Here is a 17,674-nt window from a genome sequence, read left to right on the forward strand (position 1 = left end):
GAGCATCTTCTCATGGCAGGCCTAGGATACAGAGGCCAACAAAACAAGTATTCCTACTCTCTTAAAGTCCGATGGGAAAGAGAGGCAATCAATAAGCAAATAAACTTATAACCATAAACTACGGTCAGTTCTATGAAAGAGGTGAACACGGTGCAGGTATAAAGAATTAAAGGGCAGGCATGCTTCTTAGAAGGGATGGGATGGGTCATAGTTAAGATCCACATGGACAGGAACATCCAAAGAGCATTTGCTTAAACAAGAGAGGAGTTTATTCTTGTGGAATAGTTAGAGGGTAAGTGGGCCGGGCTGGTACGGTAGGTCCGTGGCACGGGAGAGCCAGACTCCTCCTGCACGGCTGCTCATTCATCCGTAGGGCTTCACCTCCATCCTCCACCCTCCTCCCCTCGTTCCAGCAGTGGAAAGGGCAGGGCAGGGCCGGAACATTGCCCACGTTCTTCACTTTTCTCCCATTCCGTTGGCCAGATCCAAGTTCCAGCGCCAGACCTCGCTCCTGGAAAGGCTGGGGAGTGAAGCCTTCAGCTGGACGATCCTGTGTCCAGCCTCCACTTCTGTTCTGCTGCCCCGTCCGACACAGGAGCCCCTGGCTGCACGGGGCTCCTTACATGTTAACTAATGAAAAGTAATTAAATGATTTGCAGAGCTATACTAGCCACATGTCAAGTGGTCAGTAACCACATCGGTTAATGGCCGCTGAACTGGACAGTGCAGGATAGTTCCATCATTACGCAGGGGGCCGTTGGACGGTATGCTCATGGAGAAAGAGGAGAATGGGTAGTGGGGAGAACTCGCCATTTCTGGCAACAGAAAGGGTGTGTGTGTGATGACCCTGAGCTGGAACAGCTGAGATGGTTGTGGAACTGAGAGGGGCTGGTGAGCTGGAGCAGAGAGGGTGAGAGGGGAAGTGGCGTGGGGTGAGGGGGGAGGAGGCGGGGTGACTCACACAGGACCTCACGGTGCCTGCAGGAGGGAGCGTGTCGTATTCATCAGAAGAAGAGCAGCGTGATGTGGCTTTTGTTTAAAAAAGTTTGTTCAGGCCACAGTGAGGGGAATCTGTGGAGTACAGGACAGGAGTAACATCAGGAAAGTTAGTGAAGAGTCTAGTGTAAAATCCGGGCGAGAGGGGACTAGAGCCGTTGCGAAAGAGGAGAGGGGGCTCTCTGGGTACAGATTTTGGAGACATAATGCCAGTATTTGTTGATGGATGAGATGTGGGGAGGGAAGAAAGTGAACAGATATGAGCCGTGTTTCTGGCCTGAGCAACAAGGAAGGCTGGGGCAACATTTTTTGAGGGGAGCCTGAGAAGTAAATGGGCTCGGGGAGGAATGGGAAGACTTTTAGGTTTAAACTGGAGAAGCTGGTGAGATTCCTTGGTTGAGTGAGTGACTTTCTTATCGAGTCCACAAATACCAGTTACGTGTCCAGTACATATGAGGCATCGTGGTGGAAATGTGGTCATAGGTGCAAGCTGGGGGGTCATGGATCGGGGAGCTGAGGGCGTTGGTTGGTGTGCAAAGCCACGGCCATGGTTGAGGTCTCTTGGGGAGAAGCGTAGAGAGGTGGTCAGCCAGGACGCTAATGAAGGAGACCCAGGAAGGGTCAGGCAATTGGGAGAAAACCAGGGAAGGGTGTGGTCATGGAAGTCAAGAGCTGAGAGTGTTTTGAGACAGAGGGAGTGGATCCGCTGGGTCAGATGCCGCTCAGAAGTCCCGTAAGGTGAGGATGGGAAGCGTCCATCGGATTTGGCAGTGGGAAGCTGGGGGGGACGAATCCTAGTGTTCTAGTGGCGTGCTGGGGGAGAGTGCCGGACTTCACTGATCGAGGAGCGAATGGGAGAGGAGGAGCGAAGTGAAGGTGAACCTCGTTCTCGTGAGATATCTGTCAGTTAAGGGATCAGAGGGGCAGGAGGTCCTAGAGCCTGTGGTCTGGGAACAACGATCGAGGAGAGACCAGGGGTGCCGGGGAGAGCGCGGATGAAAAGGAGCAAAGTCCTTCAGAAGGTGAGAGGCTTCACAAGTCAGAGCAAAGAGGGGCTTGTCCGGGTTTTATTGCAAGAAAACAGCAGGACCTTGGGTAAGACTTTTCATTTCTCTGGGCCTCCACGCTCCCCTTCGGTCAAAGGCAAGAAGGTTGGAAGTTCTGACTTCTCAGCTCTGAGAGTCTGTGAAACAAAATAACCAGATCCCACCGAGATAACGAAGAGGCGGTTTTAACAGCTGTTTGGGCCTCTTCTCTTGTGGCTCAGGAGACTTTTTTTGGTTACTTCTGTGGAAACAAGAGAGATAGGAAATTTCCATACTGATGAACTTGCTCAAGATCTCATTCCTCCCAGTTGTAATATTCAGCGGTTGGTTTCCTTGGAAAATGGAGACTAGGGGCCTTTCATGCCTGTTTTCAGTGGAATTGTATCATTATTAAAGATAATTTGAATGGAGGGCTCCTGGCAACGGGGTGGTGGGATGGCCTCCCTTAGGCTCTAAAATTCAGACTTTCCTTTTTAAAAAGAAATCGACAGCCCCAAAAACCTGGTGACCGACCGGGTGACAGAGGACACAGCCACCGTCTCCTGGGACCCAGTGCGAGCCATCATTGACGAGTATATGGTGCGCTACACCTCGGCCGATGGCGACACCAGGGAGGTGTCCGTGGGGAAAGAGCAGAGCAGCACCGTCCTGATGGGCTTGAGGCCGGGTGTGGAGTACACGGTCCAGGTGTGGGCCCAGAAGGGGGACCGGGAGAGCAAGAAGGCCGACACCAAGGCCCTTACAGGTACTGTGAGGACCTGGGACAAGGAACCGTGTACGTCCATCAGGACAGTCTTCCTCCATACCTGGGGGTGCGGAGGGGAACAGGGGAGGGCAGCGGCTTCACCTGAGGCGTTCCTCAGAGGGGTTCCCTCTTCCCCCCTCTGAGGTACTCTGCGGGCCTGACGGCTCTGATTAAGAAGGTGTAGAGGAGACTGTGTGAAAGGCAGCCCGTGCGGTCTTCTAGGTGCTTGGGCAAACGTAGCCTCCCTCTCATTCCCCTCCACACCGCCCAGCTCCCAGGCTCTCTTCCTGGGCTTTCGAACCCGCTTGGCCTCAGCCCCAGTTTGGAGAAGAGGGAGGCTGGGAAGCCCTTCTGTTTCCATCCCCCTCACTGGGACCTGGGAAGCTCACTGTGCCCTCCCTGACGTCCTTGGGCCTCTGGGGATGGTCTGGGCAAGGCCTGGCCGTCTCCCCTTTGGCGGGGTACACTGTGTGGCCACTGGAGTTAGAGGGTGTCTGGAATTTCTTTATCAGTTACAATTAGCAGGGGTTTTTAAATAAAAGAAAGTAAAGTCTACTGATGGTAAAAATTTTCAAACTAAAGTGTATAGAAAGAAAAACTCCGTAATGCCCAGTGGGGGTCTCCAGGGATAATTAGTCGCTTTCTCCCTCTCTCTCTGTCTGTCTCCCTTGTCCCTTTCTTCCTCTGTTCCTTCACTATCTTCTCTTCCTTTCACTCTTGCCATTTTTAAAGGCAACAATATTACCATCTTTCTGCTTCAGAGAAACATGGAAATAACTAAGGCAGACCTCTCAAGCCTATAACCGGCAGATGGGTGGGCAGTCAGAGCGGTAACAGAGGCCAGCTGAAGATGTTTAAATAGTTAAGGTTTTTGCTTTAATTTCTCAATGCAGGAAATTCAGTTTTGCAGGAGATGGAAAGAACAAAATCCGTACCAGATGTTACGCTCTAGAAAGTCAGACCAAGCTGATGTTACTGAAACTCAAAATTTGTCAAAACATCCTAATTCAAAACAACAGCTGCCTGATTTCTATTAAAATATTGTAATTCCGTTCTCATCTGAAACGCTACTGGGGAGAAAATAGCCTGGAGACGTCTTTTTTGGGAACCTCTAAATTAAAATCATCTTCTGTGATGATTTTTCAAAATGGAAATTTTCATTCAATATCTTATTTGGTTAAAAAAAAAATGAGCCATCTGACCAATTAATATGGTGTTGACTAGAATTTTTGCTGAGCCTGAGTTTCCCTGGTCCACAGGGCGCACGCACGCATCCCTGTGTTCAGAGGCAGAGGAAAGGCTCTGCGTTCCCTCCCCCTCTTCTTCCCTTTCCTTCTCTCTCTGCTTCACACAAGCATGCCCCTGCTTCCCCAGGCTTTCTGTACAGGGTGAGGCATCTAAGGCCACATATTTAGTTAGGCAGGAGCCAGAACTTTGTGTTTCTGTGCTATGTGGTTAGAGTCTCAGTGAATTTAGGGTCACGCTCGGGTAGTTTCCTAGTGTCGGGCATGGGGAGGCGGGAGTCGAGGGGTTTGGTCATCTTTTCAGGTGGGTGTTTGCTGAGTTTGCCCAGTTTCTGCACGCAGGGACTTCTCGGATTGCACTGTCTCGGCTTCCCACACCACCTTGGGAGCCCTGCGGTCACTGAGATCCCGTCTGCTCCTCTAGATTGCTCCCACCTGCGACTCTTGGAGAATCTGCGATTCGGGGAGGGGGAGGCACGGAAGCACAGGTTCACTCTGTCTGCTCCCCACGTAACCCCCACTTCCTTAATCCGCTTATCCTTGGTGCGTGTGTGCTTTTGGAGACGGAGGCCACAAGGGGCTGGTGGCAAGGAAGAGCAGAGACTACTCCCTGCTGGAAGGGAGGAAAGGAAATGGGAGGAGAAGTAGGGAGAAATAGGTCAACACATCAAACATTGTCTTGCCCCAGTTGTAGTATTACTTAGGAAGCGTAATTACTTGGCTTTATGTACAGATATTGACGCTCCCAGAAACCTTCATCCGTCGGCTGTCACCCAGTCTGGAGGGGTGCTGACCTGGACAGCCCCCTCTGCTCAGATCGATGGCTACATTCTCACCTACCAGTTCCCAGATGGCACCGTTAAGGTACTGGAAACTTCCCATTTCTCCTCTGGGTGCCCATGTCCCCCAACCGTATGCAGCCCCTGACTTGGGCCACCAGCTTGATTGCTAGGGTCATGGCGATGGTAAAGAGTTGAGAAACGAGTTTGTCCTTAGTGATCCTCTGCTGTGGGAAGGGAAGGTGCTAGCCCCTGTTATTTGTTGACATCCTCCGTGTGGCCTCGTTTCACAGGATTCCCGTGTGTGTGCCTGCCCCTAGCCGACGGTTGCATATTCACGGGCCACACATCTGTCCCATGGTATTGCGTTTATTGTTGGTCTTTCCCAATTCACGTTAGCCCCATGAACACAGGGACTTTCTGTCCATGTTATCTGTCACTGTATCTACAGTGCTTGGAACCAGGCACACAAGAGGCGCTCAGTAAATGTTTGTTGAATGAATCGATTAACCCTGATTTCAAGAGTAAAGCCTCCCACCTGGAATCTGAAGACCAGCAAATTTGGGAGCTTGTTCTGATGCAAGATTTTTCGTCTTTCTTCTTGGCAAGAAAGGTGGGAGGAAGGGGAAAAGGAAGGGCACATGGATTTATTCATGACCCCAGTGATGACTTATGACAGCCCTTCAGGGAAACTTAGCCCTGTGTTCATAGAGGAAGTCAGATCGGTTCAGAAGGAAGAATTGAAAGGCCAACTATGCCCCCGCCTCACAGATATCAGCGGTCACTTTTACTCCCCTTATCAGCTTGTCAGCCCAGTGTCGCCAGCCTCGGTGGCTGTAGTCGGCATCCCAGCATGCATCTGGAGGCCGAGGTTCCCAGGAGGCCTGGGGGCTGCTTGGTGTTCGCTCTCAGCTAGTGCTCCCGTGAGTCCCCATGACACCACCCTCCAGGGAAGCTGATGGGACCCACTGGGACTCTGGGAGCCATGAAGTCCTCAAAGAAACCCAACACTGTCCTCTCAGAGAACTCCTGTCATTAGCCCTAGGGAATGATGTTGACACCTTGGTCACCAGAGATGACACACTGACTGTCTCCTGTCTCCTTTGTTTGGTAGGAGGTACAGCTGGGAAGAGGGGACGAGAGGCTTGAGTTGCAAGGCCTTGAGCAGGGCATCACCTACCCTGTCTCCTTGGTCGCCTTTAAGGGTGATCGACGGAGCAGGAGTGTATCCACCAGCCTTTCCACAGGTAACGTGGACCCCCGTGCTCTGAACAAGAACATGGTCGAGGGTGGGCATCGGACAGCCCAGAAGAGGTGTCCAAGGAGGAGCGAGCGGACAGAGTGATGGATTTCTCTGGAAATGGCTCAATAGAAATAGGGTTATGGGTTCAGATGAAATCCATCTCATGGTAGAAAGACTAAAGAGTGGAGCAGAACAGAATGTTATTTTGTGGGGCTTAGGGCAGGAAGTGATGTGAACGTGACCTTATTGCCAGTACATTTGAGGGATTTGATGAGAGTGCGGTGCATGAGAAAAGTAAGATCTTGGTGAAGAGTTGGAAGAAGCAATGTAGTAGGAGGTTATGGAAGAGTTTCCAAACAAAAGAAATTATCTTCAAAGAGGGGCATAGACCTGCTCCTCCTTCCTTGCCCTTCCCCTAACACCACCGTCTCTCTGCTTGCCTCCTAGTTGGTGCGCGTTTCCCACATCCTGCGGACTGCAGTCAAGTTCAGCAGAACAGCAACGTCGCTAGTGGTATGTACACCATCTACCTGCATGGAGACTCCGGGCGGCCCCTGCGGGTGTACTGCGACATGGACACGGACGGAGGCGGCTGGATCGTGAGTGTTCCTCGTGGGAGAGGGGAGTGTTAGCAGCCTGTGCTGGCTTTCAGACAGATTCTGACTCGACCCCCACCCCCACCCCCCACCCCACCGGAAGTACTTCACCCTTGAGATAGAGCCGGCTTTGTGGAACGAAGGCTAACGGTTAGTGACTGTGGAGGCTGTGGTTTATCAGCATCTCATGATGCCCTCTGTGGATGCGCCACGTCCATTTCCTTCTCTCGCGAGCCCAGTCATCAACATGACTCTCCCACAGAAGCTTTCGCACAAGTGACGGAGGTTACCATTTCTCTTTCATAGATAGGTCTGTGGTGGCCCGCAGGGAGAAGTGCCTTGGTGCTTTACAAGAGTTAATGACAAAAATTGGGACCAGATTTCAGGAACCACCCCCGGCCCCCGATCAGGAGCTCCCAGATCATTGGTTTTCCCTTTGGGTCCTCTCAGGCCATCCAAGAGGGAAACGCATGACCTCTTTGGGCCTCAGGCCTCTGAACTGAAGCCCTTTGTCCAAGTTCTGCCTCCTGCTTTGCTGTTGAGAAGCTAAACTCAGGTTTGAAGGGCTGAAGCCTGAAAGAGGGAGGGTTGGCAGGGTGTCAAGGGTCCCTCTTCCGTGTGGGGGTTTTATTCCGCAGGGGCTGTGGTCTGCTTACCGCCGCCCCCCCCCCCGCCGTGGCACCTGCTTCAATTGCTGCGGCCTGATCCAATTATAAGATGAGCTGCCTTTGAGGGTTGCCCTCTGATTCCTCTGCCTCCCCCCGCTCTCTTCTCCCCACGCCTGAACAGACAGAGGCTCTCATTGCCCCAAACCAGTGTGTGGCCTCACCTGCTGTCACAAGGAGGAAGCAGGAGTCCCTAGTGCTCAGACCACATTCATTGACACGTCTGCTCCGGGGTCGGGAAAAAGAAAAGACACTTGAGCAGCCTCGGATGGGACGATTCCATCTGAGAAGCAGCAGTGAAGAAAACTTAACATCCGCGCTGCTGTGTCTGGGGGCTGGAAGGCAGTAACCGGAGCGGGTGGAGGGATTTCCTGACTGATTTATAAAAACAACGGAACGGAATGGAACATGGGAGGGTCTTGCCCCTGAGAAGACCCGTAGGGCGGTTCCTGCTGCTTTCAGCAGCTCTGTTGTAAGCGCTCAGTCTGTTCAGGCTGGAAGCCAGTTTCCTGCCTCATGCCCATAACTGACACATGGCAGAATGTTTGTGTTGTCTCAGGTGGCCTTTTTTTTTTTTAATTTTTTTTCCATTTTATTTATTTTTTCAGCATAACAGTATTCATTGTTTTTGCACAACACCCAGTGCTCCATGCAAAACGTGCCCTCCCTATTACCCCACCTGTTCCCCCAACCTCCCACCCCTGACCCTTCAAAACCCTCAGGTTGTTTTTCAGAGTCCATAGTCTCTTATGGTTCGCCTCCCCTTCCAAATTTTTTTTTTTTTAATAAACATATAATGTATTTTTATCCCCAGGGGTACAGGTCTGTGAATCCCCAGGTTTACACACTTCACAGCACTCACGATAGCACATACCCTCCCCAATGTCCATAACCCCCTCCCCCTCTCCCAATCCCACCTACCTCCAGCAACCCCCAGTTTGTTTTGTGAGATTGAGTCATTTATGGTTTGTCTCCCTCCCAATCCCATCTTGTTTCATTTATTCTTCTCCTATCCCCCTAACCCCCCATGTTGCTTCTCCATGTCCTCGTATCAGGGAGATCATATGATAGTTGTCTTTCTCCGATTGACTTATTTCACTAAGCATGATACGCTCTAGTTCCATCCACGTCGTTGCAAATGGCAAGATTTCATTTCTTTTGATGGCTGCATAGTATTCCATTGTGTATATATACCACATCTTCTTTATCCATTCATCTGTGGATGGACATCTAGGTTCTTTCCATAGTTTGGCTATTGTAGACATTGCTGCTATAAACATTCGGGTACACGTGCCCCTTCGGATCACTATGTTTGTATCTTTAGGGTAAATACCCAGTAGTGCAATTGCTGGGTCATAGGGTAGTTCTATTTTCAACATTTTGAGGAACCTCCATGCTGTTTTCCAGAGTGGTTGCACCAGCTTGCATTCCCACCAACAGTGTAGGAGGGTTCCCCTTTCTCCACATCCTCGCCAGCATCTGTCATTTCCTGACTTGTTAATTTTAGCCATTCTGACTGGTGTGAGGTGATATCTCATTGTGGTTTTGATTTGTATTTCCCTGATGCCGAGTGACGTGGAGCACTTTTTCATGTGTCTGTTGGCCATCTGGATGTCTTCTTTGCAGAAATGTCTGTTCATGTCCTCTGCCCATTTCTTGATTGGATTGTTTGTTCTTTGGGTGTTGAGTTTGCTAAGTTCCTTATAGATTTTGGATACTAGCCCTTTATCTGATATGTCGTTTGCAAATATCTTCTCCCATTCTGTCAGTTGTCTTTTGATTTTGTTGACTGTTTCCTTTGCTGTGCAAAAGCTTTTGATCTTGATCAAATCCCAATAGTTCATTTTTGCCCTTGCTTCCCTTGCCTTTGCCGTTGTTCCTAGGAAGATGTTGCTACGGCTGAGGTCGAAGAGGTTGCTGCCTGCATTCTCCTCAAGGATTTTGATGGATTCCTTTCTCACATTGAGGTCCTTCATCCATTTGGAGTCTATTTTCGTGTGTGGTGTAAGGAAGTGGTCCAATTTCATTTTTCTGCATGTGGCTGTCCAATTTTCCCAGCACCATTTATTGAAGAGGCTGTCTTTTTTCCATTGGACATTCTTTCCTGCTTTGTCGAAGATTAGTTGACCATAGAGTTGAGGGTCAATTTCTGGGCTCTCTATTCTGTTCCACTGATCTATGTGTCTGTTTTTGTGCCAGTACCATGCTGTCTTGATGATGACAGCTTTGTAATAGAGCTGGAAGTCCGGAATTGTGATGCCACCAACTTTGGCTTTGTTCTTCAATATTCCTTTGGCTATTCGAGGTCTTTTCTGGTTCCATATAAATTTTAGGATTATTTGTTCCATTTCTTTGAAAAAAATGGATGGTATTTTGATAGGGATTGCATTAAATGTGTAGATTGCTTTAGGTAGCATGGACATTTTCACAATATTTATTCTACCAATCCAGGAGCATGGAACATTTTTCCATTTCTTTGTGTCTTCCTCAATTTCTTTCATGAGTACTTTATAATTTTCTGTGTATAGATTCTTAGCCTCTTTGGTTAGGTTTATTCCTAGGTATCTTATAGTTTTGGGTACAATTGTAAATGGGATTGACTCCTTAATTTCTCTTTCTTCTGTCTTGTTGTTGGTGTACAGAAATGCAACTGATTTCTGTGCATTGATTTTATATCCTGACACTTTACTGAATTCCTGTACAAGTTCTAGCAGTTTTGGAGTGGAGTCTTTTGGGTTTTCCACATATAGTATCATATCATCTGCGAAGAGTGATAGTTTGACTTCTTCTTTGCCAGTTTGGATGCCTTTAATTTCTTTTTGTTGTCTGATTGCTGAGGCTAGGACTTCTAGTACTATGTTGAATAGCAGTGGTGATAATGGACATCCCTGCCGTGTTCCTGACCTTAGCGGAAAAGCTTTCATTTTTTCTCCATTGAGAATGATATTTGCAGTGGGTTTTTCATAGATGGCTTTGATAATATTGAGGTATGTGACCTCTATCCCTGCACTTTGAAGAGTTTTGATCAGGAAGGGATGCTGTACTTTGTCAAATGCTTTTTCAGCATCTATGGAGAGTATCATATGGTTCTTGTTCTTTCTTCTTGTTGGACAGATCCTTTGAGTAGGATATAGTGTCCTTCCTCATCTCTTATTATAGTCTTTGGCTTAAAATCTAATTGACCTGATATAAGGATTGCCACCCCAGCTTTCTTCTGATGCCCATTAGCATGGTAAATTGTTTTCCACCCCCTCACTTTCAATCTGGAGGTGTCTTCGCGTCTAAAATGAGTTTCTTGTAGGCAACATACTGATGGGTTTTGTTTTTTTATCCATTCTGATACCCTGTGTCTTTTGATTGGGGCATTTAGCCCATTAACATTCAGGGTAACTATTGAGAGATATGAATTTAGTGCCATTATTAGCCTGTAAGGCGACTGTTACTGTATATTGTCTCTGTACCTTTCTGATCTACTACTTTTAGGCTCTCTCTTTGCTTAGAGGACCCCTTTCAATATTTCCTGTAGAGCTGGTTTGGTGTTTGCAAATTCTTTCAGTTTTTGTTTGTCCTGGAAGATTTTGATCTCTCCTTCTATTTTCAATGATAGCCTAGCTGGATAGAGTATTCTTGGCTGCATGTTTTTCTCGTTGAGTGCTCTGAATATATCATGCCAGCTCTTTCTGGCCTGCCAGGTCTCTGTGGATAAGTCTGCCGCCAATCTAATATTTTTACCATTGTATGTTACAGACTTCTTTTCTCGGGCTGCTTTCAGGATTTTCTCTTTGTCACTAAGACTTGTCAATTTTACTATTAGGTGACGGGGTGTGGACCTATTCTTGTTGACTTTGAGGGGGGTTCTCTGCATCTCCTGGATTTTGATGCTTGTTCCCTTTGCCATATTAGGGAAATTCTCTCCAATGATTCTCTCCAATAGACCTTCTGCTCCCCTCTCTGTTTCTTCTTCTTCTGGAATCCCAATTATTCTAATGTTGTTTCGTCTTATGGTGTCACTTATCTCTCGAATTCTCCCCTCATGGTCCAGTAGCTGTTTGTCCCTCTTTTGCTCGGCTTCCTTATTCTCTGTCATTTGGTCTTCTATATCACTAATTCTTTCTTCTGCCTCATTGATCCTAGCAGTGAGAGCCTCCATTTTTGATTGCACCTCATTAATAGCTTTTTTGATTTCAACTTGGTTAGATTTTAGTTCTTTAATTTCTCCAGAAAGGGCTTTAATATCTCCAGAGAGGGTTTCTCTAATATCTTCCATGCCTTTTTCGAGCCCGGCTAGAATGTTCAGAATCGTCATTCTGAACTCTTGATCTGACATATTACCAATGTCTGTGTTGATTAGGTCCCTAGCCTTCGGTACTGGCTCTTGTTCTTTTGTTTGTGGTGATTTTTTTCCGCCTTGTCATTTTGTCCAGATAAGAGGATATGAAGGAGCAAATAAACTACTAAAAGGGTGGCAAAGACCCCAGAAAAATGCGCTGTAACCAAATGAGAAGAGACCCCAAATTGTGGGGGGGAGAAAGGGGATAAAAAGAAGTTCAGAAAAAAAAAAGAAAAAAATTTAAAAAATAAAACAAATAAAGAAAAAATATAAAAAAGAAAGAAAAAATATATATATTTAGATAAACTAGTCAAAAAACGTTAAAAAAGAAAAGGGTAAAAGTTTTAAAAAATTTAGCAGAAGAAGAAAAAAGAAAATAAAATTGAAAAAAGAAAAAAAAATTGAATTAGCCGCAAGACTAAAGAATCATGGGGAGAAAGACATGAGTTCCGTGCTTTGCTTTCTCCTCCTCTGGAATTGCGCTGCTGTCTTAGGAATTGAACCTGCTTTCCTTGATAGATGAACTTCCTCCTGGCTGGATATTTTGTTGATCTTCTGGGGGAGGGGCCTGTTGTAGTGACTCTCAAGTGTCTTTGCCCGAGGCGGGATTGCACCGCCCTTACCGGCAGCCGGACTAAGTAATCCGCTCGGGTTCGCTTTTGGGAGCTTCTGTTCCCTGAACGCTTTCCGTAGAGTTCCGGAGGACGGGAATGAAAATGGCGGCCTCCCAGTCTCCAGCCCGGAGGAGCCGAGAGCCTGGGGCCCCACTCCTCAGTGCGCCCCCATAGGACAGCACCCAATCACTCCCGTATCCCCAGCCTCTAGCCGCGCTCCGAGCTCACCCAGGCCGTGACCAGTTCAAGGTAACCCCGAGCTGAGAGTTCAGTCCTCGGCTCTGTCTCTGCAGCCGGCTTCTCCGTTCTAATACCTGCGAGCTCTGCGACACTCCGACACCCCCGGTCCTTCTGTGACCCTGCGGGACCTGGGGCCACGCTGACCCCGCGTGGGGTTCACACTGGTTTAGCCTCTGGAGCAATGTCCCTCAGTGGAACAGACTTTTAAAAAAGTCCTGATTTTGTGCTCCGTTCCTCCGCCGCTTGCCGGGAGCCGGCCCCTCCCCCCGCGGTCTATCTTCCCGTCGTTTTAGATTCACTTCTCCGCCAGTCCTACCTTTCAGAAAGTGGTTGATTTTCTGTTTCTAGAGTTGCTGTTCTTCTTCTCTTCGATCTCCCGTTGGATTTGTAGGTGTTTGCAATGTTTAGATAAGCTATCGAGCTGATCTCCTGCTACCTGATGTAGTCTCAGGCTGCTACTTCTCCGCCATCTTGACTCCTCCCCTCAGGTGGCCTTTTTGAAAGCCAGCCTTCCCTAGGGAAGGAGACGTTTGTCCAGGGCAACCTCTAGAAAGATATCTGCCAGTCTCTCTGCCTGGGAATACCCCAGATTATTTCCCACAAGTATTTACTGGGTGCCTGCTGTGTGTCAAGCACTGTTTTATGTACTTAAGAACCAGCTGTGAACCAGACAGACCCAAATCCCTGCCCTTAAGGAGCTTGCCTTCTATGATCTGCTAATGCAAGTGACCCTGACCGGGACGCTGAGGTCAGTTCCGGAAATACTTGAATCACCCTGTATTCTAACCAGCACCAGTCCCTCACCCCCTCCCCAGACTCGTTTTCTGACCCAGGCTCCTGAAGGGGATGCTCGAACTGAGTGAGGTTCTGTACGGTTCTGCTCAGAGCTGCCACAGTCTTGAAAAGACCCAAGTCCTGGAACCTTCTCTGCCAGATCTTTTACTGACAGTTTCCACCGTTTTGGGCTCGAGGATCTTCTGTCACTGAGAGATGACCTTAGTGCATTGCTCTGTTATTTTCTAAAAAGATTTTATTTATTTATTTAAAGAGAGAGAGTTAGCATGAGTGGAAGGAGGGAGCGGGAGAGAATGTCAAGCAGACTCCCCGCAGAGTGTGAAGCCCCATGAGGGGCTCCATCTCACCCCCCTGAGACCACGACCTGAGCTGAAACCCAGAGTCAGACACTTACCCAAGTTACCCAGGAGCTTCCAAAATCCTTTTAAGGGAATTTTTCTCCATGGGGTGGCAGGAACCCAATGTGATTAAGAGGCCAGAGAAACCCTACCCCGAGGTAATTGGTGTCACAGGAGGCGAGCTGGATTGAGGACCAGACGGGAACACTTAAGTGCCTGGAATGTTTCCGTCTTTGTCTTCTGTCTTGCAAGTCTTAAGGACTACATTAGAAGTTCTTTCCACAGGCATTTAAACGACATTTCATATTTTTCTCCCCAGGGAATCAGTCAGGACATTAAGTTCTAGAGTGCCGTGACAGCTCTGGAGTGTAGAATTCTGCCCGCCTTGAGACAGACCTGCTAAGGGGCTCATCTTACCCCAAACAGCTCTTATAAGGTGTTTTCTCCTCATAGAATGGGAATGGGTTAGATTCTGAGCGAGACAAATCAGGCTCCCTGATCAAGAGGTACAGGTAGGTGATCACGGTGGGTCAGTTCACTTGGAATCTGACATAGTAAAAGGCAAACTCTCATTTACTGAGATTTAATAATAACTTATTATACGTGTATGTGCCAATCTCTGGCCTTCACACTTTTATGATTTATTATGATTAATGATCTTGCTAAAGCCTCGATTTAAGAGCATGACAAATGGGCTATTAACATCTTTATCTCATCGTTTAGAAAAGCAAGGCTTGTCCAGGTTAACTAACTTGCCCAAGGACAAAGCTAGTAAGTGCAGAGCTGCATCTCAGTAGTGATGGAGAGAATGTCAGAACCATTGTTCAGAGTTTTCCGAGCTGAACTGAAGCATTATTAAAAAAAAAAAAAAAATTCAGGGAGGGGCACCTGGGTGGTTTAGTCAGTTAAGCTTCTGACTCTTGGTTTCAGCTTGGGTCATGATCTTGGGGTCCTGGGGTCGAGCCTCATGTCAGGCTCTGTGCTCAGTGGGGAGTCTGCTTCTCTGCCTCTCTCTCCCTCTCCTTCTGCCCAATCTCCCTGCTTGTGCACTCTCTCTAAGATAAATAAATCCTTAAAAGAAATCAGGTGGACAAACCCCTCTCATGCCCGAGCACTCTGTTCCTTGATTGGAGAATGCCTTTGTAAAGCACCTGTCCCAGGTGGGCAGCGTCACATTTGAGCCTGACCTTGTACTGTAACCAGTTATGCTAGTGGGAACGTAACTGGACTTGACGTAGAAGGAACATTGGCATGGCCCTGGGATCCCACCGTCTGTTTGCAGCACAGAAAGAGTCCTGGGGAGGGGACCGGAATGGGCAGCATGCTAGGAAATGAACAGTTAGACCCAGAATCTTAAGAAATGAGTTTTGGAAAGTGGGCTCCGTGAAGCTGGCACTCTCAAACTTTCTGATGAAAAGATGAAGAGATCCCTGTTTTATCCTTGCATCTGCCACTAGATAATCAGCCGATTATAATTTAATGTGGCTAATCGCTTTCCTGAACTTTCCCGTCTGGAAAATGGCATCATAGGTCCTCGCCCTGCAGCCAGCACGGAACACGCAGCTCCGTAATGGTGGTTACCTGAGCGGATGAGCCAATGAAGAAATGAAGGCAGCCCAGAGAGGAACGAGAGTCTCTGGAATGAAGGACAAAGGAGAAAGAAACCACAGTGTTAATGCAGTCTGGAATAATTTGCCCTCATTCCCTCAGTTCTGCTCAGCAGCTCGGGAGCTTTGGAGAACATTTTTACCCTTACCATCTCCTTGAGTTCTCCTCGCACCTCTGAGACGGATGCTCCCTTCCCGCTTTTTTTTTTTTTTTTAAGTTTTCTAATTTATTCATTTGACAGACAGAGATCACAAGTAGGCAGAGAGGCAGGCAGAGAGAGAGAGAGAGAGAGAGAGAGAGAGGAAGGGAAGCAGACTCGCTGCTGAGCAGAGAGCCCATTGCAGGGCTCGATCCCAGCACTCTGGGACCATGACCTGAGCCGAAGGCAGAGGCCTTGACCTGCTCAGCCACCCAGGCGCCCCTTGCTTCCCACTTCTAACCCCGTTTGTCCCACAGCTGACCGAGACTCAGTTACAGGGATGACCGGCTCACCGGCCGCTGACCAGGCAGTGGCCCTGGTCTGCCTTAGAGCCCTGGGCTCTCCCTGCCCTCCGTAGAGAGATGCCCTAGTCCAGTGCTTCCTGGGCCAGCAAAGGTGGGCTGGGGCTTGGAAAGGAGTTATAGGTGAGCTCCACGCGGAGCTGTCAGCATTGCTGCAGGCCACCTGTTCTCTCCTCTCTCCCTGTCTTTCCCAGAAAAAAACAGAAAGAACGCACAAATATCGGGAAGTTTACCGTACCAAATTTGAGGTACCGTGTTTTATTTCAAGGCACCTGCGGTGAAGCGTGGTGTAAAGGAGGGCGATGGGGCTTTGTACTGGGGCTTCTGCATTTTTTTTTTAAAGATTTTATTTATTTATTTGACAGAGAGAGATCACAAGTAGGCAGAGAGGCAGGTAGAGAGACAGGAGGAAGTAGGCTCCCGGCTGAGCAGAGAGCCCCATGTGGGGCTCGATTCCAGGACCTGGAGATCATGACCAGAGCTGAAGGCAGAGGCTTAACCCACTGAGTCACCCAGGCGCCCTAGGGCTTCTGCATTTGAATAAGTACAAAGGGAAGTAGGGGGAGACAGACGCCATCCAGCCTTCCAGAATCCCAGGGTCATTTCTGTGATTAGTGAAGATGGTGTTTAGCGTGGCTTTCAAGGTTACGAGGACCACGGCCATTACTCCCCATTCCAGTAGTGTACACAGGTGTGATTAGCTTGTAGGCACTCTTCAGGCTTGCTTAATGTAAAAGAATCTAGTTTACTCTGACAGGCACTGCCTTCCTTCCCCAAACAAGGAGTTTGGAAAAGCAAGCCGCACATACGTTCAAGAAATAGCAGGACCCAAGTCTGTGTCTGTTTTCTCACTGCTCACTCCTCAGGCCGTTCCACGTTAGCTTCTGCCCTCGTCTCTTTTCAATGCAGCCTTTGTTAGAGTCACTTGTGACTTCTGTGTCCCTAAATTCTATGGACACGTTCCTTAGTTCTCGTGTTCCTTGGCGCTGACCTGCCTTTGACACCATCAGCCGTACCTTTCTCCTGGTGGTCTTTGTGGTTCCGCATTTTCCTGGTTGTCCTCCTGCACGCCCAGGCCCTCCCCTTCCTCCTTCATGAGCACATCCTTCCTCCTGCACCCGGCTGCTGCGTAGTGCAGGCCCCTGAGTCTTGAATCTGGGCCATTTTCTCTTTTTAGTTCCTACTTTCTTCCCAGGTGGTCTCATCCTCTCCAGCAGTTTCGCCTCACTCTGTGTCCCCGGGGCTTTCTGTGTTCACTAGGCTAGAGAGTAGTTAACACGCCAACACCAAATCCCAGTGACTGAGGACCGGAGAAGTTTCTTCTCGTGCGTGCAAAGCCTTCTGTGGGTTTGGCAGTCACTTCTCGGCAGTGACTCAGAGATTCGGGCCGATTCCTCCTCATGGCTCTGCCCCATGGATACGTGGCCTTCACGGAGGCCCCGAGGCACAGCAGTGGAAGACGGGGCACGGGGAGAGAGAGCGCCCCCACCTGCCCTTCTGTGCTCCCACTAAAGCCCTTTGGCTAGCGTGAGTCATGTGGCTCCCACTTGACTGGCCAGGGACCTAAAAAAGCACTTCCCATCTGTGTTCCTGGGACAGGACACTGAGATGGGGAACACTGAGCAGCGTCTTAGACACACCTGCACCTTTGCAAGTCTGGCCCAGATCTGTCTTCAGAGCCCTAGCCCTTAGCTCAGCTGCTCCTATGGCATCTTCAGTGGCCAGGGGACCTCAGGAGTGCCTCGCACTTCCCTTGTCCCAGGTGAGCGCACACTGGCAGCCCCTGTCTTCTCTCAGGACCCCCATCTCAGCCAAGAGCCAAGTGAACGGCCACCCAGCGTCACAAGCCCAAAGCACAGGAAAGACTCCCTTGCCTGCTCTTTCTGTCCCACTTTTAGTCGCCATGTTGATCCGTCTGACCTTCCCTCTGCTTC

The 17,674-nt window shown here is 48.8% G+C and overlaps 1 protein-coding gene across 1 annotated transcript in view; it reads left to right on the forward strand.

Moving 5' to 3' along the window:
• TNN (tenascin N) overlaps positions 1-17,674 on the forward strand; it is a 59,004-nt gene that overhangs the window by 31,107 nt on the left and 10,223 nt on the right. Inside the window, exons 13-16 of the mRNA XM_045983092.1 lie at positions 2,524-2,787; positions 4,765-4,895; positions 5,925-6,057; positions 6,501-6,652. Coding sequence (XP_045839048.1) covers positions 2,524-2,787; positions 4,765-4,895; positions 5,925-6,057; positions 6,501-6,652 — 680 coding nt within the window. The remainder of the gene's footprint in view (positions 1-2,523; positions 2,788-4,764; positions 4,896-5,924; positions 6,058-6,500; positions 6,653-17,674) is intronic.

The sequence above is a fragment of the Meles meles genome, chromosome 17, assembly GCF_922984935.1.
Source record: "Meles meles chromosome 17, mMelMel3.1 paternal haplotype, whole genome shotgun sequence".
NCBI lineage: Eukaryota > Metazoa > Chordata > Mammalia > Carnivora > Mustelidae > Meles > Meles meles.